We start from the raw sequence: 27,995 nt of genomic DNA, 5'->3' as shown, positions 1-27,995 counted from the left end.
TTGTGATAAGGGGTTTTGCAGGTATTTTTTCTTTCCTAAGTAGTTCATCGACCATGCATTAGAAATCATGTAATTTACTGGTTTTTGTTGAATTTGTAACAGAAAATTTTCATGATGGACGTAACCTGCTCTTTGGTTCTACAAGCTTCTTCATTTTCGATCGGCACCGGAACCACACCTCATTCTGCTTCAATCTTAGTATGCACATAACCGGATTAAAAAAAAAAAAAATAAATAAATAAATAAATAAATAAATAAAAAGTTATTGCACTCGTGGACCCGTCCCGAACCGGCCCGTTTGATACAAACCAGGTTAGATCCGGTTCCCAAACTTAAAATCCCTATACCCGACCTGTTACATTTTAAAACAAGTAGGTCTGGTTCTTCCAAATTTGGGCCCAGCCCAGCCCGTGCCCAACCCTAGTTCAAAGAGTAGGGGCAGAGAGAGGAAGATAAGGGAAACTAGATAATGGGGAAGAAAACTTGGCTCTCCACAAACTGTGTAGAATTTCTTACACAAAACAATGTGGTCGTTTTACAAAACTTTCTACTTACAGTCAGAATCGTTTTTATTATATTCACTATGTAAAGATTATCTCAACAAAAATCAATAAAAACTTAAAGTCATTTAATCATCGAACAATATAAAAACAAAGACGAAATCGATTAAAGTATTGCAAACCATTTATTATTTACTACAGTTGACTGACCAAACAACCATGATCTTCAAAGTGTGATTTATAACATGAAGTGTTTCTAATGATAAGCATGAAACAGTCACAAGTGTTTTGAGGAAGACTCCTTCAAAACCATGAGCAGCCAAGTATTGTTTTTATGGAGGAACAAACTATAATGCTACTATACAAGAAGAAAAAAATGGAAGCAAAAGGAAAACCCTTGACTCCTTGCTTCTTCCGACGGACAAATCAACATTACTCGTGCACAAATTCATGTTTGTTTCATTTTATTGAGTTACGTTTGCACATATATCAAACCGTGATATACAAATAATAAGGAATGAATATATAGGATGAAAACAAGTAGTCCTTGTAAAATTTGTAGTACAGAACTCATTTATCCTAAAACAACAATATAAAAAGATAAGATAGAATACATCAACTTTGCTTCCCGTATTTGTTTTACCCCATCCAATCAAATTATACAAAATAATAGCAGATAAACTGTCACATTCCCTCCCTTGTTCATAAGCAGTTTAGGGAAGGCATGATTAGGGCTAAAAGCAATTGGCATGAGAACAACACATGAGATAAATGTAAATAACAAACAAGAACGGAAAGTTGTGGATAGATTACTTGAACTCTCAGTTGCAGATAGTTTAATTGTTTTGCGTTTGGCTAAGTTCTTCGAGTCTTCTGCAAACTTTAACGAGTACTAGCTTGCAGACTTTAGGAGACGTGCAGGGTCCGCCCATGAGATATATGACATGTCCCAGCGCCCTCATGTAAACTCCGTCTTCCCGGAGCTTCTTCAGAAGAGAGCTTGCATAGAGTGACCCATACCTATTCAAAATCCATAGAACAAAACATTTCAAACAACGTTCAAAAAAGCATTACACCGCCTGCTAATTATCAGCTATCAATTTTTGGTCAAAGAAGTACCGGTGATGATAAACAGTTTATAAACAAAGACTCAATACATGCACATGATATTTCAACTCGTACTTTTCAAGTGTATAACATGTATAATAAAATCTAAATAACAAATATGCATGGTAGGCACCACATAAAATATAAAAGATGGAGTAATAAGATCATACCCAGCATTGGAGCCTTCTACTCGAAGCTCTACAGCACAGAGTGTCCCCAACACAACCACTCTTTGAATTGCAGGATGTGAAGAGATCTGGTACACTAGCTTTTCATCCCATAACTGCAAGCATTTGAACGTGATGCCATGTGGTTAAAGAAAATAAAAGGAAGCAAAGCTAATAAAAGACCGCACAATGACGGAGCAAAGACAGCGGGCTTTGGTAAAATTTAATATAGACAGTTTCAGCAGTTAATAATTTAGGATCCAGTACCACCATGTTAAAATATGGAATCATTTAATGACCGTACTCATGTAAAGCCCTTTTTTAGTCTCATAATTAACTAAATCCCAGTAATGAAAAAACATTAAGTTACCCCCTTTGTATTTTGTATCATACAAGTGCGACACAAGCACAAGTAAAAGATATTACACATACCTCGCTAAGCAAGCTTCCTTTGGACGTGATATTAGGATTTCTCTGCGAATCCTTAAACCATCTTATGGATTTAGCAGCTGCTGTGCACCCGATGGCATGTGCAGAATATGAGTGTCCATGCAGAAGGGCCTTTAGCTATAAAATCAACAGCAGGGGCTTCTTAGTCTATGCATAACACCAAATGTAGGTCCAAAATATTAAAATAGAGACAACAAATTCCATTAAAAACTTGGGGGTTAACCCAAGTGGTGACGGAGAGAGTGCATAATGGGTTATAGGTCAAGGGTTTGATTCCCTCCAATGTAACCAATAAAATTATAATTTATCTTCAGAAGGCTGTTATACTGGCCAATATTTACTGTTTATTCATGATTTGTCTTTAGAGTGAATAATGCTAAACAAATGTATAATAACATATACAATCAAACCAAGTTGCAAAATAAAATTAAGTGCTTCTCATACAAGGCAGTACACCGTAATAAATTACTTTTGAGTCTCCAATAAATGAGTCAAATACGGCATTTGTAGCTAATGTGGCAGCCAAGGGCACGGTCCCACCAGTCAGCAACTTCCCGAAGCATGCTATATCTGGAAAACAACATAGTAATTCTGCTGCGGACTGTAAAACAAAAGTAACTTTCCCAATCAATTAAATAAAACATATAGAAACTTTTTAAGGAGAGCATGAAATGCAACAAAGAGAGTTGAACCTCTGTTCCTAGCCGCCAGAAACCAGTGAACACCTCATCAAAGATAATGGGAATATTTCTAGTCCGGCACTCATTTACAAGAACCCGCTGGAAAAGTGGATCAACCATATGCATTCCTCCGGCAGCTTGTATGACTACAGAACAATTCCAAACAAAGAATGAAAAAATTGCTAAATACATATAAAAGGGAAAGACATAAAGCAACTGAGGGTATATAATCTTTATTTATTAAAATTTAACTCAGGTCATAATTCTCAGCCTCATCGAACAATAGACGCCAAACACAGCTGTGCTCACTTTATAGACTAGAAGAAAGCCCAATAAAAGAACTTCAAATGTAAGACATCTCAAAGATGAAAAACAAGTGGTAGCTCAGAAGCGACAATGCTCAAAAAAAAAAAAAAAAAAAAAAAAAAAGCCAGGTGCAGATTCAGTAAATGAAGGTCGGGCTTGGGAATTCATAATTAGAGACATTATTAAATATATCACCTGACTGATAAAGAAAGAAATAAAAAACAGTAATCACATCCAATCAGATATCGGAATAAAGTTACTGATATGAGTAACCTTGCCTGGTTCAATAATCAAAGATCCAATTAACCCTTTTGATTCAGGGAACTTTGATAACTGTTCTGATATGTGTGTTGAATAAAGAGCAGCAATATCTGACTTGTCCCTGCTCTTGTCGAAAACATTATTACGGGAACAAAAGGCTGTAGAAGTGCCAACAAAATGTCAGAAATTGTAACCGAATTAACAGGTCTGAATATAATAGGTTAACCGTGACAAGAAAGGTCTCTTACTCAAATTTTTAAGATCCAAAATCTGAGAATCCAACCCTTTAGGTAGCGAAAGGCTCCACATATTGTTGTACAAAAAGATTGTGGGAGGATCAAGAAAAAAACCTCTTCCATTATACCTGCAGGTAAAACATATAAATCTTGAGAAGGTTTGATGATAAAAAAGGTTCTTCTATAATGCTAATATCTGGCTATATTCCTAGACACAACTCTGGAATCAAGAAATAAATGATCAAGGTGACGAAATGGCAATGCCCTCCTTATGGCATTGATGTCTGATTCTTACATATGAATATATACCTGATATTTACACGTCTTGCAAGAGAATGAATGATAGACAGTCAAGAATACCATTTATTGATTTTGAAGAATTGTAGTAATGTTGCTTGCAACAGAACATCCCATACCATGGTTGTTGGAGAAAGCCTGTATAAGATGATGGTGCCTGTGCTTCCATAGCACCCAAAGTATCGCCATGATAAGATCCTCTCAGAGCAAGGACCTGAAATATAAAACTCCTAGGTCAACAGAATTGAAGAAAATTCTCACCATAAGTCCAAAATTACATCACATTAATGGATCAATACAATAGGCAAGGCAATGAATCCTACCTGCGCAAAAGGTAGCATACCAATCACAAATAAAAATAAATAAACATACAGCAGGTAAAGGTTAATTTATCTGTAAACGTGAAACAGGGGAGAGAAGAACATTGAATTCAGAATATCCTTCAAAGTTTCGACTCTATGGGGTACCAAATTTATAAATTTTGCCAAAATAGTGTGCTCTCACTACCATTTGTCTTCTCAACCCTTTCTATTCTTGTTAAGGAAAATACTGAAAATTCAAATTATGCTGCAAAAGATATAAATATGGTCAAGCTAACACTAGGAAAGATGGACATATTATTAGTCTTACTCCCAAGTCAATTAAAGAAAGGGATAGTCCAACAAAATTTGATTCACTCACCACAATGCAGTTGTGCATTAGTTGATTCACATCATAACACATGTTCCACAAATTATGTTAAACCAATAATGCCTAGAAGACTGCTTAGTTAATGCTGGCTTAGAGGTAGGTGTTCACATCAAGCCTCAATCAGAAAATTTCTGAAAGTGCACACTTTCTTAGTTCATTGCTAATGTAAAATATTTTTTGGATAGAGATATTCGATGCTATCTATTAAAAAATACCTGATACTCATTAGTATACTTCACTATCCAAGTAGTATGTCAAGCTGGAATTGGAGTATGTTATTTTACAAATGTGTTAATAGATTATTAGTTTTTCAGTACAGATACAAAGGTTGAATAACCATGTGCGCCAGGCAGAGAAGCTTAGGACTTTTTTAACCAACAGAACTGTTTCTTTTACTGGTTTCAGGGAACAGAGCTTTTATCAAGTTAGAAATCACACATTAGAAGTACTTGTCTAATCTGATAAAGACAGTGGTTATGTAGATGAAGAGAAGAATTAATGTGACCCACCACAAGCTCCGGATGTCTCTCAGCTGAGTTATCCTTGAGATGATCTAAAAGAATTCCATGATCATAAGAGAATTTACGGAATGCCATCTTCAATGCAATCTCAATTGCTGTCGATCCGTTATCCGAAAAATATGTTCGAGAAGCCCAACCTGCATAAATGGTCATCAGTCACATATAGGCAAATGTAGAAAAAATAAGGAAAACAGATAGAATATAGATGACATATTTAAGATATTTTAAAACAAACTTTGATTCCGCATGTACCACAAATAATACTCAAATAAAAGATTCATTACCCAAATAATAAAGCACTGAAAAGTTAGAACAAGTATGCTTTAAGAATACAGAAAACAGCGTACAAGAAAAGAAATAAAAGGAATAAAAGCAACACCGTAACAACCTTTTCCAACACCTTCAAGCAAAAGTTCAGCACATTCTAAGGCTGGCTCATAAACATTCTCAGGAAACATCACATGCCCAAATCTTGCAGCTGCATAACCCATATCCCTTGCAAGCTCAGTCTGAAACCACCTAAACAAAAACCAGATTAAAAACTTCAGGCATTCCATATTATTGTTTGGTACTTCTATTAATAAATTTATTGAAACAACCGGGAGGCACAATCAGTGTCGATGAGATATAACTTCCAAAACTAAAAACACAAAGAAACGAAAAAAACCCAAGAAAGATTGAAAAGTGTGAACACAGGGGGAACAGTCTTTGTCCTGACCATCCATATGGAAGCCAAAAACTAATAACAGAAAATCTCGGCTCTCAATGAGAGGGTTCAACACCAGTTGGATGGACCAAAAGGTGTGAATGGACAACATTATAAATAGTCTAAGCAAAAAGACAGTGAATGAATCAACAACGATGCAAATGGGCAACAGCATAATAAACATACAAGATGCATACTATCATAGGCATCCATTCCAGGAATGACACAATCAAGGATTTGGAAATTATAAATTTGCACGATGATTGTGAGCTATGTCAAAGTCTGACCACCAATTATCTAGATTGAAATCGAGTCCCAGTGAAAACATTTAACAGAAAGATATTAATAAAGATGACCTGTAAAGTAGCATCGGGTCCCTGAGTCCACCAACTTGCACATGCGTCAAATTGTTGAATCATAACATCATCATTCCGAGCCTAAGATGAAATAAAACAAAAGTTAGGTAGGCATGCTAGGAAAGAGTCGATTATAATCATCACCTAGGAAGAAACAACAAACAGTCAAGCATGACATATTCCGCCTTCATTGGTAAGTTGCAAAGCCACATACACAAACCTTGAAGACTGAAAAGTTTTCACCACAGCGTGAATCAATCACTGTAACGTCTCCTTCTGGTATAAATGTGTGCTGAGTAAATGGCCACCAAAAAACATCTACAGCCCTTTTCGGCATGTTATGCAATCTCTTGATTCGTTCAGAGTGGGCTAATAGCATTATTTCCATCAGCGAATCAAATACATTCTGAGTATCGTCATACCATTCCACAAGGTCATCTGACAAGTCTTGTGGAATAGGCGGCAGCACAAGTACTGGAACACTAAAAAAAATTATGACAGTTACCATATCTGGATTTTTACATGAATAGAAGGATATTAAACATGTCCGACATCAAAAACATAATTATCATATCCGTTCAAAGACAATGAAATGCAAATATGCGAGCCATGTTTGCGTATTATGTCCACATATTGACATATAGGTACATACAGACCAGTATATAGCCACTATAAAAAATAAAAAAAAAGTAATCAGATTACCTGTTTCGAAAATATGATGCTAACGGAACCTCATTTACAAGGCCATGATCCTCAAGAACAACAGCAACAACATCATAACCTCTGAGTTTCAAAGTTTCATAAGCTGAAATGGTTCCGGAAATACCACCTAGCCGTCCATCTCCAACAAGAATTGCAGGTAAACGGAAAGGTCTGCACACATGCACCAAGTTCTCACATTTATGATTTGACTGATTAAGAATAACAATAACAAGGATATACAGAGCATATGTTATCAACTACGAATTTGAAGTACCTGTACAAGTCACATTGAAGCGATCCAGAAGGCCCTGGACTAGCAACCCCACCAGCGGTCTCAACCACACAGAAAGAATCCATTTTCTCCTTTCCAACCCCAATGTCCAAACACCTCTGCAGCAATTCGAGCAAGGTCGAGTCCTCCACCGCACCGCTTTCTCTCTCAGCCGCTAAGTGCGGCGAGACAGGGTCTCCCCAAGCGTACATTGTCTTACAAACCAGCTCCGAATTTGGAGCATTCCCAGAATTGCCACCATCAACCCTGCTCTCTTCACACCAGTCCAAATCACACATGCCCTTGCCGTGATTTGGCAGAATTTGGGGGGCTAAGATGGAGCTGGCGGCGGAGGCAGAGGCCTTGAGAACGTGATTGGAGGCGAGGAGAGAGAGGTGGGGAGAGCGGCGGGGGGCGAGGGAGGTGAGTTTGGAGAAGACGAAATGGGAGTCGGAGTCGGCCGGGTAGCCGGTTTGGATGGGCTTGAGATAGAGGAAAGAGCGGCGGCGGGGGTGGCGACTGGAGAGGAGAGAGGAGGCGGCGAGGCCGGTGGAGACTAGGGTTTTGCCGAGGGAGGTGTTGGCGGACCATAAGAGGTAGATGGGGTGAGAGAGGGGGACAGTGAGAGGAGGCGGAGGAGTGGTGGCGGTGGAGGCGGTTCTGGTGGATAGGGGTTTGACGAAGTGGCGGGCGGGGCGCAGGAGGAGAGAAGTGAGGGTGAGCATGGTGGTCGTGGAAGTTTTGGGGGATTTACGAGGGTTTAATGGAGGTGGGAAAATGTCAGTGGGAGTAAGTTGGATATAAAATGTGTCACTGGTTTCAACTACCACCATATCAAAAGGACACGTGGCAAGTTCCACCACAAGATACAAGCCGAAGGATACGAAACAAAACTAATAATAAAATGTGAAACTCTTTTTCTTCCAAATTTGATTTTTCCCGCTCTTATTCATTAAAGAAAACACAAAATTCAAAAATATCATCTGGAATGTAAATGTAGAGTTGTGTTTGTATCTGTTTGAGGACGCGTTTACTCGTCCATAATTAGATTGAGAGGAATTGAGTTGAGGAGAAATTGGATTGAAAAGGAATTGGAATGAAGTAGAAGCACAATCAGATTCATGTTGAAGTTGTTTACTAAAACTGTCTGGAATCGAAGAAGAATGATATTGGTTCCATATGAGTTGTTAACAATTCATTGGAATCGAAATTAAAACTAGCTTGATTACTAAATTGCCCTTATATAGATAAATTATTTTATACTAATTAATCAAACTAATTTATTGTTCAAAAAAAAAAGAATTAATCAAACTAATTTTGTATACCAAAACTTATCTATATAAAAATAAGGGTAAAGTACAAAAAACTAGCTCAACTATTAGCATTACGACACTTTCATACCTCGTCTTTTAAAATTAGAGGTATTCATCAATTTCCCCCCTGAACTTGTGACCATTAGCCAATTTCCCCCTTCAACTTTAACTTTGGCCAATTTTCCCCCTCAAGTCTCATAATTAGTCAATTTTCCCCCTCAACTTTAATTTAACCAATTTCCCCCCTCAACTCTTATAATTAGTCAATTTGCACCCTACTGTTAATTTTTTAATTTGATCATAATTAAACAAGTGTGTGTAAGAAATAAGATGTATGTTGATCATGTTCCTATATCTCTATCCTATTACAAATAGATTAAAATTTAGAATTTTACAATTTATCATAAATAGTATTATTAGTCATAATAAATCAGTATGAAGTAATTTTATTTGATTTTTGACTATACATAATTGATAACGAAAAGGATTGATGTGTAAATTTTTGTATGTGAATACAATTTTCTTTATAAAAGTGAAAGCTAAGTTCAAGTAAATTGCGGAGAATCGAGCTTTAGTAAAAAAATGGCTAGTCTATTCATAATTTTCGACTCCTTATTAAGAATTACCCATTTTATTGAAATAGGCTTCATCCATGAGTTTAGGATTACTATTTCTTTTTGTTATTATTTCTTCTTCTACATGCTTTAAACCCGATTCATAACTTTTTCTTATAATCAACCCATATCACTTACTAATTGTAATATGTTTTTGTACATTTTACCCCATATTATCCAGGTGAGTTTATGACACACCCCGTCCCGAAGGAGGGCATGCTGGCCGTCACGTGAGAGTGACGTAACCATTGACACAGTTCGGAAGCTTTAAAAATATACAACTTCTAAGATGAACCACCCGAAAGTGAGTCCTCATTCGGTCCATTCTGTCAGAACACCGTTGAATTTCCTCGTAGTTACCACACCTTTGCAATTCTTGAACCTGGAGGGGCGCAAAACCAAAATTGAGTGGGTCAGTAAAACAAATCTTTTCCAAATCCAAACACTTCTCAAAACTTTGTAACCCCTCTCCGTAAAACTTGTATACTTTCCCAGAAATAAAGTATATACTCATATACGTAATATATCTCAAATTATGCTAGACAATATGAATGTATGTCATGCCAAGTATCATAACAGAATGCTCATCATCTCTATGTGAATATGATGGAATAACATATAATCAATTCAACATTCGGCTATAAACATAGTTCATAATCTTTCATTCTAATCAACTCAGCCCTCGGCTGCATGTATAACTCATAATTAACTCATCATAATCAACTCAGTCATCGACTGCATCTATAGCTCATAATCAACTCATCACATCAACAGCATAACATCTGGCAGCCGGAGTCACCTAACGTGACCTGTACGGCTGCATATAGAGCTCAAATCACACTCACAATAACTAAACAACTGAACCTGCCCACGAGTCGGAACCACCTAATGTGGTCTGTACGACAGGCCTGGGTGTTACGTATATATACGTTCTAGTGCTACGATCACGTAAGACTGGGCGAATAATCGCACGTCACCTACGAGTCGGAACCACCTCATGTGGTCTGTACGACAGGCTATGCACCTAGCTTGGATCCAAGCTGAGCATAAGGTGCGGGGAGGTGAACATCACGTGAAGGACTGGCCCTGCTCAGGGCGAGCACTAACACCGGGGATCAGGTTATGAGCTCTCTAAGCATCTCAAGCTACTCATTCTTCATATCTCAATCGTATTTCAATCATATCACAATCATATTTCAATTATATCACAAACATATCTCGATCATGTCAAAATCGCACCTCAATCATATCACACTCATATTTCATTTGTATTTCCATAGTATTTCAATCGTATACCAACGTATTTCATGCGTATATCGAATGTATTTCATACGTATATCAAATGTAGCTTACCTGGGCCTCCTCAGCACCATGCAACAGTATGCATAATTATGGTAATGCACATATTAAAATATGATGCATGTATGACAGGATATTTAATTCGTATTTCTTTTAAAATACGTTTTCTGGGAAATACGTCAAGTATATATATATGGAAAACAAAACTGCCCACTCACAGATCACATCGACGTCTCGTGGGTCCCTGAGCCTCCCCTAGATTGGTTACATTCTTCTTCTGTATAATTTTCACCTATACAAAAAGTAACCAAATTGATGTTATTTAACGCGCATACACCAAACATTCGTCAATAACTTTCTCATACGTTGCTCGATTTGGGTATGTGAATATACCACGGTGATCTACACGACGTCACGAACGCGTGACAATTTTCAGAACTCAATTTGGAGGTTCCACGCGCCTTCACGCGCCCAGTCTACGCGCTGCCCACGCGCGCGTCTTCTTCCTCGCGTCGCCGGACTGGTTTCGCCGGAGGTGGGTGTTTGCCGGAATTTCTGGGTAAATTTCAAAGTGTCATAACTTCTTCGTTTCTTAACCATTTTCGACGTTCTTTATATCAAAATGAAGGTATTGACGAGACGAACACATCCATACCTGCCTTGACCCCTAACTCGCCGTGGATTCGCCGGAAAAAGCCTCGAAAGCTCCGGCCAACTTTGAACCAAGCTATCCCGACGTCCAAATTTGTCCAACGAAGCACTCCGAGCTTCCTTAGGACCTTACCAAGCTTCCTACAAGCTTCAAAATCCCAAAAACATCAAGTTTTACGTGTGCATGAACAGTGCACACGCACAGTGAAATCGAAATCCATGTTTTCCGAAGTGAAACTCACCTGAAATTGGTACCATCGTGTTCGTGTGGTCCTCAGGAATACGATGGTGGTCTTAGATCCTTCGTTGGTATAGTTTTAGGGTGGTTTGTGGGTGGTCCGTGTGAGTTCGAAGGAGAGAGAGAGAGAGAACTCTGAGATTTGTGAGGGAGAAGAGAGAGAGAGAGACAAGGTACGGGAATGAGGGAGAGATTTGAGGGATGTGGGATCCTACCCAATCCCCAAATCATCAAGTTACAACATATTTTACGCCCCTTAGTCCCGTTTAAGGGCATTTTCATAACTTCACGTCCTCAGAATTAAAATTCCGGGACGGGTTGTGACAGTTTATGTTAATTTTAGTACTTTGTTGGAAGTTATTACAAAGATTGAAAATTAAGAAAAGAATAGATGGAAAATTAAAAAAATAAATAAATAAATAACAGTAGGGTGCAAATTGGCTAATTTTGAGAGTTGAGGGGGGAAATTGGCCAAATTAAAGTTGAGGGGGAAAATTGACTAATTATGAGAGTTGAAGGGGCAAATTGGCCAAAATTAAAGTTGAGGGGGGAAATTGGCCAAGGGTCACAAGTTCAGGGGGGAAATTGATAAATACCTCTTAAAATTAACAATGTCATACCTCATCTTTAGAATTTGGTCCAATGTTATACCTCCGTTAGCTTGTCTGTGAATTGGTCTGTTAAATGCTGACATGGCATGATTCGGGGCCCAGTTCCTCATCCAGATGGATTCCATGTGGCATCACACCCAATGTTTTCCCGCCAAATGGCATCCACGTCAGAAAATATATTTGGTTTTTTTTTTTTTTGGTAATTTGAATTTTGAATTTTCCCGCCCAAAAAAAAAAAAAAAAAAAACCTATGATATACCATTTTAAGCACATATTATATCATCCTTGACCTCAAGTTTGAAAAATCTCACCCAAAAATAATGATATAACCACAACAACAACAAAACAAGTGTATTCAAGCACAAACTACTCATCATTTGCAAGAAAAATATGAAATAGACCAAATTAAGCATAAAACCTGCCTACTTATCCATAAATTGTTAAACATGTTCAAAAAACTAACAGAATTCATCTAGCATCTCCAACCAACATTACAAAACCTATTGAGTTCATAAAACCTGCTACATCATCCATTCAATTCACAAAAGACCTATTGGATGCATAAAACCTATTCAAACTTTACAATTCCTTTACAAAAAACAACCATATGTGGAAAAAACGTGGTTGGTTGGGTTGGTTGGTATTTCTGTGCTTGGTGCCTTTGGATGATTCAGTTAGTGGATTGCTTGGTCTTTCTCTGCTTGGTGCTTCTAGGTGATTGATTCAGCTACTGATTGTGATGCCTAAATCCAAAGTTCATTTAGAGACTAAGCAAGCTTTTTAACTAAATCCAAATGTTTTACAACTAAGGAAATGGTTAAGTTTTTACCCTTGTTTTCCTTGTCCTCTTTTTAGGTGCAATTTGTCCTTGAGCAAATGTGGATGCCTACAAAGTAGAAAATGATGTTAAAGGATTAAGAGTGTAATATGATGTTAAGGGATTTAAAAAACCATATAAAGTAGAAAATGTTACCTGTTTGTCCCTTGGAGGAAGATGTCTATGATGGGTTCTTGCATTATGACCTTCCTTTTTGCATATGGTACATTTCAAAGTGCCTTGGCCTTTCCTTCCTAGCTTAAGTGGTTGAGGAGGACCTTGAAGATTATTGGTTGGGTTTGTGGGAGTTTGTTCACCCTCATTGTCCCTCTCAGCAGCTTCCTTGTTTCTCTTCTTCCTCGGCCTTCCAGGTTGCCTTGTATATGTAGGAGGCAATACAATCAGAACTTGTTTCCAAAACCAAAATTTGTTTACTGACTTAGATGACTAGTTCAAAAGTTTCATGTTTCAAAATTTCACCTTGAAAACCCTTCCTTCCTACCAATCCATAACCAAAACCTCGACATAAAAGACTCTTTCTTTATGAAAGCTCTCTGTATTTAAACTAAACATAGCAGAACATAAGTATATTTTGAAATCAAAGAGGAAACTGAACATTTTTATAGTATGGAATTATAGGGTTTTGGCTGAAAGAGATTGACCATTGATTAACCAACCTCTTCAAACCACACCAAAATTATCGAAAAGATGAATCAAGTAAAAGGAATGAGAAGTTTAACCAAATAAAAGATTACATCAACTCTTAGCATTCTTTCTCCTTCACTAGCCTTCTAAAACTATAATGCTTTTTGTTTGACATTTCTATTATCATTGATTCTCAAGAGAACTGACTCCCTATTTATACAACTTTTTGCTTCTTTTTAACTGGCTAAAAACTCAAATAAATACTAACAATCATGGGGCCTAACTCTAGACCCACCTACTTCTTAGACCTCCACCTCATGCTTCCATAGACTGCACAAGTTCTCCTAGAACTAACACTTAGGTGACACAAGCCACCGAGCCACATAAATTGGACACCTCCTGCTTTCTAGCAGTAAGAGGAGGATTCACCTAACTACTACATGGTAACTAGATTGAGCTGAAAAGTCCTAGCAAATGAAAATCATACACCTCTTGATTTTAAATTCTTACATGGTGGTAGGAGAGAGAGGTATGGAAATCACAAGCTCAATTGTACAGTCATAAGGAAATAAAAACAAACTTACCTCATAAATTATTTGTTGGCTACTCCAATTGGACTCTACATAAGCATGGAATTGTAGACCCAAAGACACATTTTATCTCTTGCTTCTGAAATTCGAAGAGAGAATAAGCTAGGGTTTTTTCCCCCTTTTCAGACTACGGTAGATTTGAGAAAAGGGGTTTGTGAACTCCTTCTTGGGGTGATCGTCCAGGAAGAAAGAAACAAATATTTCAAAAAAAATCGATAAATTTATGACAACTAAATATTATATTTGTCCTTTTTGTCAAAAATATATGTGTATTTTATATATAACGAATCTCAAACATATGGACCAATTTGCATACTAATCTAACTATATAAATTAAAGAGTTAAATCATACAATTGCACTACTAATTAATTAATAATAAAAAAATTCGGGTTCTTACAAGGGGTGCAAAGGAACCTATACTCTGGACCATATGGGTGGAATTCTAATCACTAAAATATGGAATATCACCAAGCTTTGGTGTTATTACACTTAAACGTTGTAGATTATGCGAAGACAAGTCCCTGGAGAACTCATCTCCTTACCACCTCACCAAGGGCTACTCGACAAAAATGATCCCCAACAGGGTTCGAGTCTCCTTTAGTCCAATCCATAGTGTTCGGTTAACATCTTGGGAGGCTCAAGTCATAATTAGTGTAGTTACGATAGGTGGGCTATGGTCACAGGGACATAGTCCCTTAACCTAGAAGTCCAATGCACCATCCGGCTTCCGGAAAGTTTATACAACTTAATGGTTATGGTTTATAACATTCAAATCTAGGTTCTGCAACATTCGAGGGAATGATTGAAAGGGCGATTCAAGAATCATTTGAGGGGTGGTTCTGAGTTCTTACCTCGAGTACGATTACTTCCATCCTAGACTAGCGTGCTAAGTCAAGTACATTCTGTGACACCATGTGTTTAAGCAGGTCCGAATGAGGCATCCAGACTAGGAAATCCTCAAGAGGAATTTTATTCTAAAGGTGTTCCAATACTCAAAAATTCCTTGGCCAATTTATCTAAGTGTAGTCCAATCGGAAATGCTGAGGTCCAATGCATAAGGTCTGACAAAAGGATTCTAATGGCATTTCTGACCTACATGCAAGTGACCAAGTCCTTAACAAACTTTTGCCAAAAATTCACTAAGAATGGACATGCAATTTGAACTATGAAGGAAGTCGCTTCTTACGCGTTGCAATCTTTAAAATCCTTGGACTAGGAATGGAACAAGGTGAACAAACAAACTTATGAAGGCCAATAATCGAGCTAGTCCAAAAGAAGACCCAAAAGAGCTGGAGGACATTGCAAGTATTATTCGATTGTTAAAACCATATTTGCACACCGCCATAAGAGGTGGAGATGTTCAAAATCATTTACCTATAAAAGAACACACAACCATGAGTAAGTAAAGACCAATGGAGGGAGTGTGCCAGTCAAAGGCTCTCCTACGGTTAAGTTAGTAAGCAATATTAAGAGTCAAGCAATGGGCAAAATGATAAGTGTGTAGAGATTGCGTTACCATATATGAACCTTAGAGATTGTTTTACCGTCATTTGGTTGACAAAGAGAGTTTTTTAATTGGTAGTTTAGATATGTAAAAAAATATGTTTAGGGTAGGGGTGGGCATAAAAACTGGGGACTGTGAAACCGAACCGAATTATTTTAGTGTTGTTTATTTTTAGAATGTTGTTGAGACTTGATAGAGCTTAGTTGACTTATCATGATGACGTGTCATTCCCAACTGACGAGTGTCTTGATTTACATGCTAGGGGCACGTGGTCTCATTTCAGGTGTCAGCCTTTCTAAGTTTCCTAAGTGGGGAATTGTGTGTTGTATTAGGTTCATTGGAGTAGTGTTGGTGCATCTGGAAATGCGGAGGATTTATGTGAGTGATTTAATATTATGTGATATGGTTATTACTTATTAAACTTTTTTGTTATACACTATGTGGATATAACACGGATTTACAATTGATTTTATGGAAGTGTATGCTACTATATTATGTATACTTGATAGTGTTATTAAAAAAAAAAAAATTCTTATGCGATATTTCAAATGATTGTGAAATATGAGGGCTAGTAGAGGACCGCTAACCCAGTACATGAGGTGATGTGGCATAAAATATGCACCATTTAGCAGTGGTACATGGATGGTCCCATTTAGTTAATCCACATTAGGGGACCATACTATTTAAGAGTTGTGCCTAGTTAAGCCACATTGGGCGATCTTCGTTACCTAGGTATGGCCATAAGTAGTTTAGGGCTGATCATGCCTAGTTAATCCGCAGCTGGTGATCACCCTCTATTAATGTTCATAGGAGTGATTCTGCTTAGTTAATCCGCATTGGTGGGTTACTACCTACATTGTTGCTTGTTCTCAGGAGTGGTTCTTCTTGGTTAGTCTGCATTGGGGAACCACATCCTATTCGGTTACCTATTGTAGGTTTCAGGCAAACTGTGTCTCCCTATAGCCCTAGTATGTTGTTACACATATGAAAAAAGAGATTGAAAGCCTGAAAAAGATGCAATGATGAAAGAAATACCAATCTCATTCCTACACGTGATTGTAGTATTGATGGTGTGTCATTCCTGCATAATTGCCAATTGTGTGATGACTGATTGTTATCTCAAAAGACGTGTGGTGAGGTTTGACATTAAGAACCATTCTTATATGTATTACTGAGGCGTATGATGGTTAAATTATGAAAACTGTGGTAATTGGATATTTGTGATCATTAGGAAAATGATGAAAGGTGAATGGTGAATCACAACCCCAAGAAAATGATAGAATGATAATGATGGTAGTTAGATCGAAATATTGAGAAAGTATTCAGAGGGAATTCGTGTGTGGGCTCAACCAGTATTCTATATTCTGATAATTTGATTTTACTTATATTCCTATATATGGTATTACTGTCACTCACATAAGCTTTGCAACTAATCTTGGGTTTTCTTTGCCCAGTGCGCTATTTCCACAACGTTGGGTTGTTTTGCAGAGTAATAAGTAGCTGTTAAAAAAGAAAAATTCAAGTGGAGTAGCTGTGTGGGAAGTACAGTTGAGAATAGGCTATTGGCACCTTTTAAATTATTTCTACTGAAGTTCTAACGTAGATTTTATGTATGAGTCTCAGTGATTCTATGTTGTACTGCTACTGTCCACTGTCACATGTTGATTCTCGCGTATCTCAGGATTGGGCCATGACATCACGGACGTAAACAAAGCCTGCCCCAAGGATCCATGCGCAGATTGGTTGTAATCGATTTCCTAGTGGATTCTATAGGGTGCATAATGATAAGTGCGTTATTTTTTTTATTATTTCATGTCATTTATCCCTATGCTTTGTTAACGAATTAGTCTTAAAAGAACCTTAGTATGTTCTATTACAACCAATTTGCACACTCATGACATTTTTGGTGATAATTTGACTTTTCGGAGGAATTTTGATGCAAGGCCAATTGAAAAAGGAAGCTAAGAGGCTGAAGAATGTTTTATCCAAATTTCATAATTTTCCATGAAGTCAAGCATTCTAGTTTTGCAAGTTAATCCCGTAGAAGTTCCAATCACGTTAGTATTGCGCAGCTATGAGAGAATGATGATTTGAAGGCTTTCCCAAATTTTCCTAGTGTTGTGCAATATCTGCTTGGAAATATAAGAGATAAAGCTACATTTCCCACTATTTTTATAGAATTTTCCAAAAGATAAATCGACTCCAAATTTGGCGTGCAAGTCAGATGTTTCCTAAGCCAAGAATGATTCTTTCCTAGTTTGTTTATTAATTATTTAGGAATTTGTTTTGTTTTAGGAGAGTTTCTACCAGACTTTTAGGGTTTTCCTAGAGTAAATATAATACCCTAGGCTCACTTAAGACCACCTAATACACAAAATTCGTCAAAAGTGAAGGAAGGAAGCTTAGCATGCGTTTTCCCTTTCTTTTCCGGGTTTTATCTTCTTCCATGACTTCTTTTATGATACTTATTATGACTATGTGTAACTAAACTACTTTTCTTAGGTTTATGATGAAACCATGACATGATTATTTCTAAAGTATTTTGTTGAATATTATCTGATTACATGCCATGCTTAATTCTTAATCTTTGTGTGCAATTTATTCTAGTTTCGAATGTTCTTGGGACTAGCCATCATTGTGAACTTGTTTCTACATAATTAGATAAATATAAGAGGATGACCAATCAATTTGATTTATTGTAACTAAGATTAAGAAGAGTAGAAAAACTAGTAAGGATGACCAATATCAAACTAGTCCTACGTGGTTGACATGATTCTTCAGTGGTTGATGGGTTTTTATGTGTTTAATTGTATGCCTTAACCAATAGGATATAGTTGTAATGTATAGACACATGAGTTGATGCCTAACCACAGATTAATTCATATCTCAGAAAGAACAACCTTAAATATTGGTATGGTAATTGGATAGTAATTGGCTTGAAGAAAGGAAATAAGATTGTTATTGGTGGATTCATGACCTTATGCTGTCATCACTTCAACTTGTTTAAACTTTCATTCTTTGTGTGTTTTCATTATCCATCTTTCTGGTTTTATTATAATTTGAAGTTTTAGTTACTTTTCACAATCAAACAATCATTCATTTTCTAAGTTAAGTTTCACGTAATTAGCTGGTTAAATTGGTGTTAAAGCAATCCTGGTGGGATTGACCTTATATTTACATATATTTCTACGATTGATTCGTGTGCTTGCGAGTTTAATTTGGTTTAAATTAATCTATTATTTAGGTTAGTTTAAATATACATCACATAAGCTACTGAGCTTCATGGACGCCTACTTCGGCTACAACCAGATCAAGGCTGGACATAGAGAAGACGATTAAGGGTTTACTTTGGACGGACGAGTGTGAAGATGGCTTCTTGAAGTTAAAGGAGTACTTGTCCAACCCATTGCTACTATCCAAACCAGTGGATGAGGACTTTGTACTTGTATTTGGTACTCAGTCAACTCTGATTCGAGAAGACTTGAGGAAGCAGAACCCATATATTACATGTCTAAAGCTCTTTTCAAACCAGAAACCTGATACTTGAAGATGGAAAAGCTCATCCTAACATTGGTAACAACAGCCAAAAAATTTTGTTTGTACTTCCAGTCATTCCAAGTGGTGTATGTTGGAAATGTGCCCTAAAGCCAATCATATGATGATACTTTACGAACATTTCGCATGTTAAACTAATCTAGTTTAATATAAAGGCCAAAGATTATTGTTTAAAACCGTCTCATATAAATGTTATATGCTTAAACGATAAGTCCAAGGAATATGTAATTGGGAGAATGTGATATAAAAAAGTTAGATTTATGAGACCATTCTTTTTCGTATACATATCCTAAACATTCCTGATCATAGGATTGCCAATTGGGCATTGACAACTTAATGACTAAAGACTCAAAAGGGCCTAAACAGCCCAAAGCCTTTAGAAGGTCGGCCATATTGTAAATGAATGGGTTTTGGTTCTTTTTGTCACTTAAGTGACGTGACTATATAGAGGACTTTATAGCTAAAAGTTCATTAGGGGTTTTCTAGAGAGAAAAGATGAGAACACAAAGCTCTCTCTTCTCTTAGGAGGCCGGCCACCCTAGAGGAAAATAGCTAGCAATCTTTCTTCCTCTAGGTCACTCACCTCTTCCTCGATGCTCTCCTTGGTGTAGAGACTTAGAGGTTCCCTATTTTGGGAACTTGGAGTATCCATTCTTCATCCATCCAAGAAGTCATGGAGCCAAGAAGCAAAGTTCCTCTATCCACATCCATGGAGTCAAGGAGCAAGGAGACTAAGGAAAGAAGGCCCTCACATGGGTGAATATCCTTTACTAAGCAAAGCGATGCTTCAAAGGTATAAAAGTTTCTTAACTATTTTCTTTAAGTTTGAGTTGAGTCTTAGTTCACCACAATTACTAGGCCTTCAATTTCATGGGTAAAGTTTTGTTTTTAAGTGCATCCAAGCATGATTCTGCCTTTTAATTATTAATTGCATGCATAGATGTTGCTCAAATGAACTAGTTTTCACAAATATTTCCTTCAGTGTACATGATAAATTGCCCATCCGATCCATCCTATACAACCTATATGCATTATCTAGGATTACTAAATGGGCTATCGAGCTGGGACAATACAAAATCATCTATTGTCTTAAAATGTTGATTAAGGTGCAAGTGCTCGCGAACTTTGTGGCGGAATTCACCTCGGTGAATCAAGATATCCATTCCTTCGTAAATCTACAGAAAACACCCGAGAATCCCAGCCTATGGAAACTCTACATGGACAGATCATCAAACATAAATAGAGTAGGGCATGGATGGTCTTGATGACGCTAGACGAATCTATACTTGAGCAAGCTCAAAAGCTTAGATTCAAGGCCTGCAAAAATGAAATAGAATACAAAATGTTGCCTGCCGGACTAAGGATCGAGGTGGAATTACAAGTTAATTAAGTCAAAGATGACTACGTTGTCCATCATTTGACGATGGAACCCTACCTTGCCAAGGCACTGCTCGAAGGTTTCGACAAGTACAAAATCTAGCAAATCTATAAAAAAAAACCAATGATAATGCATTGACAAATAGTCCCGTTCAAATACCTTACTGCCCCAAACATCTAAGAACTCGAACTAGAAGTCATTGCCATTATCGACACAAGTGAAAACTGGATGGACGAGATTATCGACTACATCCAAGACAAAAACTTGCCTGAAGACCGCCACTTAGTTAAGAAACTGGTCCCAAAGGCTTCACAATGTATCATCCATGTGAGGTTTTACCGACATTCATATTGCAAGCCTCATACTCTATGTGTCACTAAACAGATGGGCTTACAAACGCAAAATGACATCTACTCCTATGTATGCAGGAATCATGGTGACTGAAGATAGCTCACTCTGAAAGCACTAACAGCCGAATACTACTAGCTCACCATGCGACAAGATTGTAAACATGTAAATTTCGTTGCATATAAAACGATGTATCACAAGGCTCTATGTGACATATGACTCATCACAAATGGACAAGTCATCAATGACATGTGGCACAAATCAAGCAAGGGAAGTATAGAACATTCCCTAAATTGGGCTAAAAGAAGAAACATCCTTTAAATTCGGCAAATGAGGTCCAAAATCTTTCAAAATCGGAAAAAAAAAAAAAAACTTAAAGCATTTTCATAAAACAAGTAAGAATTGAAGATTGCTCACAAAATAGGCAATAAGATTATTAAATTTAGCTAAAGTAAGGAAAGTGGCCAAAATTAATACACAAAACATGCCTAAATTCTCTCATGGACAAATTAGGACACAAATCAAAGCTAAATCCTCCCAAAGGCAAGCCTTGAGAAGCCTATAAGTACAAGGTCCTCCCACAAACATTGGGGTCGAAAAATCTCTACACAAAAGAACCTCTGCCAAACCTTTGAAGACTAATACACTGCCAAAGGTCTCTTCGAAAAACATTCAACCAAAACCAAAGCTTTCTCTCGACCAAAGTAGAAGCACTTCCTTGAAGAATCAACAAGCGTTTGTGTCGATTCCTTCAAGATTTTGTTGCAAGCTTATAAACTTGTAGTAACGTTCGTTTCAAGATCAAGTCGCCAAGACCCTTGAAGCGTCGAAATCCCATATCAAACACCACCTTTGCCATATTCTTGAGGTGAAGATCATCCATTAGTTGTTTTCAAGCTCAAAACTTGAAGCAATTGTTCAATCGTTTGTACGAGATTAAGTCATCGCGACCTTGGATCAACAATCACGCATCTGCATCAAATTTGAAGACTGAATCAGAGGAAAATTGTAAATAGAGATTGTAACCTTCAAATTCATCAATACAAATCTACTTTGTACACGTGTTCTTGTTTCTTTCGATACAGAATTTTCGTGTTTACAAATTTGGCCCGCCTGGTGGGACCTTTCTGCCTCTCATCTCTATCTTCAAACCCGCAAAAAACATAAATAGCATCAAGAAAGGATCAAGATGTTCCTACCAACAATGCGAAGAACAAGGGCATCCTTGCCGTAAGTGGTGGCACTTTGGGCATCACAACTCAAAGCAAGGCAAAAACTCTATTTGCCATGCCTTCCACCCCCATCAACTTTGCTGAAGAAGCAAGAGCACCCAAGGCACGAACCTATGATCACCCTAGCCTCACTAAGGGCGCCAAGGGAAGAAAGTCCGAGAAGGTACTTTGAGTCTTTGACTTCTGACGCCAACTTAAGCAATTTGTGCCCCGTAACCATGCAAATTATGACTATTGGCGCAACTTCCATTAAGAAGTAGCTGGCTCAAATGAGTGAAGCAATTGCAAGGCTGACAAAGATCGTGGAGGAAAAGGACTTGTAAATTGCTACGCTCGTTAACCGTCTAAAGGTGTAACACAACGACAAAGCTGACCCGAAGGTTGATCCACCAAATAAGGAAACCGACAATAAGGAAGAGTCTTTGGTGGAGAAAGCTAAAAAGAAGCTGGACCAAACGACATCGCTCATGGGATCTTTCTCTATCCAGTAGATGCAGGAGATGATCACTAACGCCATCAAGGCGTAGTACCAAGGAAGCTCGTATGACTCTATGTTGTACTCAAACCCTACTGCAAGAAGATTGATGCCTTGAGGATGCTAAGGGGTTATCAGCCGCCAAAGTTCATGCAATTTGATGGAAAGGGCAATCCTAAACAACATATTGCCCATTTCATCCAAACTTGCAACAACGCTGGGACATATGGAAACTATCTCGTCATGTAATTCGTGCGCTTGCTGAAAGGTAATGCCTTTGACTGGTACATCGATCTCAAGCTTGAATTTATCAACAGTTGGGACCAGCTTGAAAGGGAATTCCTCAACCGTTTCTACAACACTCGTTGCACCATAAGCATGCTAGAGCTGACAAGTACGAAACAATGGAAGGATGAATCGGTTGTTGACTACATCAATAGATGGCGCTCATTAAGTCTGGATTGCAAGGATCAGCTTTCTAAAACCTTTGCCATTAAGATGTGTGTTCAAGGTATGCACTGAGGCCTACACTACATCCTCCAAGGCATAAAGTCGAGGATATTTGAGGAACTGGCAACTCGTTCCTATGACATGGAGCTGAGTATCACCAATCATGGAAAAAAGAGCCAATCACCGAATTTAAAAAGGACAAGGTGTTCACTCTGAAGGTAGACAAAACTGGGAATAAGCCCGTCCAGGAAGCTTTTATTGCCAACACTACCCCCTTCAAGACCTCCTCTGCACCCGTTAAGATCTTTTCCAAGAACAAAGCGTAGAAGATAAAAAGAGGTGAGCCTTCTCGCACCCAAGATAGGTACAAAAACACCTTAAGGGAGCTGGAGCAAAAGACATACCTTTTCCAGACTCTGATGTGGCCGTAATGCTATGCGACCTGCTAGAGAAGAAAGTGATTGAGTTGCCTGAATGCAAGTGTCCCGAAGAGATGAATCGCGTAAACAATCCTAGGTACTGCAAATACCATCGTATCATGAGCCATCCTATTGGCAAGTGCTTCGTCCTTAAGGAGCTCATCATGAAGCTGGCATAACAAGGGCAAATTGAAATTAACCTTGAAGATACGGCTGCAACACACACACTACTGCGATAGTGTTTGGATCTCGTGCCTCTCCAAGTGATGCATGCACATTCCCATCCATGCTCAAGCCACACGGCACCTTCTACACAATCATTTTTGGGGGCAAGTGACCAAAGTGCATTTATCGACAATGAAGAAGGGTGGACACTGGTGACTTACAAGAAGACAAGGAAGCAAGACCACAAGTCGTCAAACCAAAAGTGGAACAAGCAAGAAAGCACTGCCGCCACAACAATAGGAAGCCCAAGAAAAACGTAAGAACTATTAAGCTGACGTACGCTAGGGAAAGTAGAGATAGAAAAGCCCTCAAAGGGCAAAGTTATATCCATTGAGGAAGAGAAAACTCCCATGTTTGAAGAAAGTCTGGCATCATACTTTAGCATCCAAGAGGTGTTACAATTGCCCAGTGAAATGTGAAGAACACTAATAGCGATCTTGGCGAGTCCCGACGACCACGAAGTGCAAGAAAACAAGGACTAAAGCTTGGAGCTTTGGCCACATTAATAGGCCACATGTTGTGCCGTCCATGACTCAATCACCTTCACTTACGAAGACTTGCTGCTAGGGTTAAAGCCTCACAACCACCATCTTTTTGTCTTTGGGTACGTGAAGGAGCACAAAGTCAACTGCATGATTGTGGATAGTGGTTCAACATAAACATCACGCCAAAGTCAACAATGACTATAATTAGGATAAAAGTGGGTGAATTGACCTGAAGTTGTCGCTAATCCAAGGTTTCAACCAAGGAGGACAAAGGGCAATGGGCATGGTCTGCGTTGGGATGACCATTGGCGAATTCAAGTCGAGCATGATATTCCATCTGATTCACGCAAGAACTTTATACAGTTTGCTCTTGGGAATGCCTTGGATCCATGAGAATGGAGTGGTGCTGTCCATCCTCCACCAATGCTTAAAATACTATCAAGAATAAGTGAAGGTGATACAAGGCGACACTAAGCCATTCACCAAAGCTAAATCACACTTCGCGGACGCCAAGTTCTACATGGATGAAGATACAGTGCCTGAAGCTCTTCCAAAAGAGATTAAGTCTACAGGCAAAGCCACACCAAAAAAGAAGAAGTGGCAAGTCGTGCCTATAGAGCAAGAAGGGGAAACCGTGCCATTTTTAAGCAAAAACGACGATGAGCCCACTAAGCTCGCAACAACCAAAAGGAATGTAATGCCCTTAATATGATCAAACACACTTGTCTTCTAATACATCCCGATGTTGAGAAGAAAGAGGGGGCAATCCCTGTTCGAAACAAGCAAAACCGACACACAGCTGCAAAAAGACGACATAAAGTTGCTTAAGGCAAATGCAATTTTACCTTTGACATAGCTAGACAATGCTAAAATATCAAAGCCACCGCAAGGCTTCATATAACCCCTGCCAAAAGGGATGGAACTAAGCTCTCTTCCAACCAAAAGGACCGAAGAAGGCTTCGACCCAAACGCCTACAAACTCATGTCAAAGGCCGGGTACGATTTCACTTCTTCTTCAAATCTTGGAAAAAAGAATGCAAACATCATCAATGATAAAGAATGTGACCTTACCAAGACTCAAAAGAGGTTGAAGGAGCATGGTTACGAAGTTAACAACAACAAAGTTGGACTTGACTTCACACCAAATACACCCGTGAAGATTTCAAGAAAAACAAAAAATGCTAGCACTCAACAGATCAGCGTAAGTGTTGAACAAAACCAAGAGGAGCCTAAACTCGCCCCTCGAACATCAGTCTTCGATAGGTTGAATCGGTCAAAACCCAAAATTTCACCACTTGATTATATTGGAGGTCAAGAACGAACTTCTTTCTTCAAACGGCTTAACAAGCCAACACCCCAAAGCTTTGTCTTCGAAAGGTTGTCAAAACCTAAGAAACAAAGAAACATGGCTAGCTCTCATCCGTGATGATCTGCCTTGGAAAAACTTGTAGAGACCCAGAAGACTTTTAGAAAAAGGAAGATAATGCCAAAGGAAGAAAAGCTCGACGGTCTAGAAGAAAATGATGACGATCGCAGCTTGATTCCTTCAAGGATGAAACACCAAGGAACCATAGAAGTGGACACAAAAGGACAATTGAAGGTGATGAAGCGTACCATACATTGACCAATCTTCACGCTAACAAGCTCAAGTGCACAACATTGAAGAGGAGGTCCAAGACGTTTTCCACATCAAGATCTAAGAGGGCGAGGAAGATGAAGTTCCCGAGGAGGATGTCACTGCTGCGCCACCACAACTCAAAGACAGGGGAGGGGGCAAACCACGGTTGATAATCTCAAGGAGCTCAACCTAGGCACAAGAGAAGAGCCAAAACCTATCTTCGTAAGTGCACTACTAAAAGTAGATGAGATCGATGAGTACTATCAACTGCTCTTGGAGTACAAAGACATCTTTGCTTGGAACTACAAGGAAATGCCCGACCTTGACCCTACCATTACCGTGCATTACCTGACATTCAAGCCTGGAACACAACCAATAAAGCAAACTCAAAGACACTATCGATCCGAGCTCATCCTACAAATTGAGGCTGAGATTGACAAGCTAATTGAAGCAGGCTTCATTTGAGAGGTACAATACCATAAGTGGATCTCTAACATTGTCATTGTCCTTAAGAAATCTAGACAAATACATATTTGTGTAGATTTCTGCGACCTCAATGATGCTTGCCCAAATGACGACTTTCCCTTGCCAATCATTGAAATCATGGTGGACGCAACCACTGGCTATGAGGCGTTATCATTCATGGATGGCTCCTCTGGGTACAATCAAATCCGCATGGCTTCCGAAGACGAGGAATTAACAGCCTTCTGCACTCTAAAAGGTACCTACTGCTACAAGGTAATGCCATTTGGCTTAAAAAACGCTGGAGCTACATATCAACGCGCAATGCAGAGGATCTTCAATGACATGCTTCACAAAAACGTAGAATGTTGCGTAGAAGATGTAGTTGTCAAGACTAAGAAAAGATCCGATCATTTGAAGGATTTATGAATGGTGTTCGACAGACTACGACACTATAACCTGAAGATGAACCCGTTAAAATATGTGTTTGGTGTCACTTCTGGGAAGTTCCTCAGCTTTATTGTCAAGCACCGTGGCATTGAAGTGGACCAATAAAAGATTAAGGCCATTCAAAGCATGCCCGAGCCAAGGAATCTACACAAGCTAAAAAGTCTACAAGGACGACTTACTTCATCAGACGTTTCATTTCCAACCATGTTGGATGCTGTCAACCCTTCAGTCGACTCATGAATAAAGACGTTCCATTTGTATGGGATGACGCCTGCCACAATGCCTTTGAAAGCATAAAATGGTACCTAGTAAGCCCACCTATCTTAGGAGCTCCCATGCCTGGAAAATCACTCATCCTGTACATTGCTGCATAAAAAGGTTCCATTAGAGCACTCTTAGTGCAAGAAAATGAAGACCAAAAGGAAAGAGCACTCTACTACCGAAGTAGAACCCTCACTAGGGCCGAGCTCAACTACACCCCAATCGAGAAGATGTGCCTTGCCTTAGTCTTTGCTGTCTAAATGCTCAGACACTACATGCATGCTTACACCATCCACTTGGTTGCCAAAGCTGACCCTGTCAAATACGTCATGTCTAAGCCAGTTTTGATGGGCAACTAGCAAAATAGGCATTACTTCTCAATCAATACGTGATCATCTACGTTCCAGCTACAACCATTAAGGGACAAGCGTTAGCAAACTTCCTTGTCGATCATCCAATCCCAGCTGATTGGAAAATCTCAGATGACTTGCCTGACGATGAGGTGTTCTACGTCGACATCTTCCCGACATGGACAATGTTTTTCGACGAATTAAACGAGCAGACGGAGCAGGGGCATAAGTAGTATTCATGTCATCACAAAGACAAATACTACCTTATTCCTTTTAGCTAAGTGAGCTATGCTCCAACAACGTCACTAAATACCAAGCGCTAATTATCGGATTCCAAATGGCGACTCCAAGCTCATAATCAATCAACTCTTTACTGAATATGAAGTAAGGAAAAATGATCTCGTCCTATACTTCCAACTAACAACTCAACTACTCCGAAAGTTCAAGGCCATGATGTTAGAGCATGTGCCAACAAAAGAAAATCAAATGGCAGACGCTCTCGCTAACTTAACCTCAAGTATGGCGCTAGGAGAGGACAAAGTTGTAGACATGCTAGTTTGCCAAAAATAGGTGATCCCGCTTGTCACTAAAATGCTACTGGATGATACAAACGTCATCTTAGTACTTCCAGTCGACACTGAAGAGTGGAGACAGCTGCTGATAGATTACTTGGAGCATGGAAAGCTTCCGGATGATCCTAGACACCACTCTGAAATACGTTAACGAGCACCCCACTTCCTCTACTATAAAGGAA

General features: G+C 38.7%; 1 protein-coding gene and 1 long non-coding RNA gene across 2 annotated transcripts; both read right to left on the bottom strand.

The window, feature by feature from the left end:
* Positions 1-1,108: 1,108 nt before the first annotated feature.
* On the bottom strand, positions 1,109-8,107 carry BIO1 (adenosylmethionine-8-amino-7-oxononanoate transaminase). The gene is made up of 14 exons (XM_068477109.2): positions 7,254-8,107; positions 6,980-7,150; positions 6,498-6,759; positions 6,278-6,358; positions 5,604-5,724; positions 5,204-5,352; positions 4,124-4,218; positions 3,720-3,835; positions 3,489-3,629; positions 2,917-3,050; positions 2,694-2,825; positions 2,207-2,341; positions 1,778-1,890; positions 1,109-1,520 (listed from the first exon to the last, which is right to left on the bottom strand). The coding sequence occupies exons 1-14, from the start codon at positions 8,081-8,083 to the stop codon at positions 1,337-1,339; spliced, it is 2,664 nt and encodes an 887-aa protein (XP_068333210.2). The 5' UTR covers positions 8,084-8,107; the 3' UTR covers positions 1,109-1,336.
* Positions 8,108-9,496: 1,389 nt separating this feature from the next.
* On the bottom strand, positions 9,497-11,546 carry LOC148691751 (uncharacterized). Its single transcript, XR_015955217.1, has 5 exons — positions 11,370-11,546; positions 11,132-11,275; positions 10,870-11,031; positions 10,695-10,768; positions 9,497-9,559 (listed from the first exon to the last, which is right to left on the bottom strand). It is a non-coding gene; the product is annotated as an uncharacterized LOC148691751 (long non-coding RNA).
* Positions 11,547-27,995: the final 16,449 nt, after the last annotated feature.

The sequence above is a fragment of the Pyrus communis genome, chromosome 13, assembly GCF_041283825.1.
Source record: "Pyrus communis isolate YQ-2024b chromosome 13, ASM4128382v1, whole genome shotgun sequence".
NCBI lineage: Eukaryota > Viridiplantae > Streptophyta > Magnoliopsida > Rosales > Rosaceae > Pyrus > Pyrus communis.
Note: the sequence above shows the minus strand (reverse complement) of the source record. Positions and strands in the feature narration are given on the sequence as shown.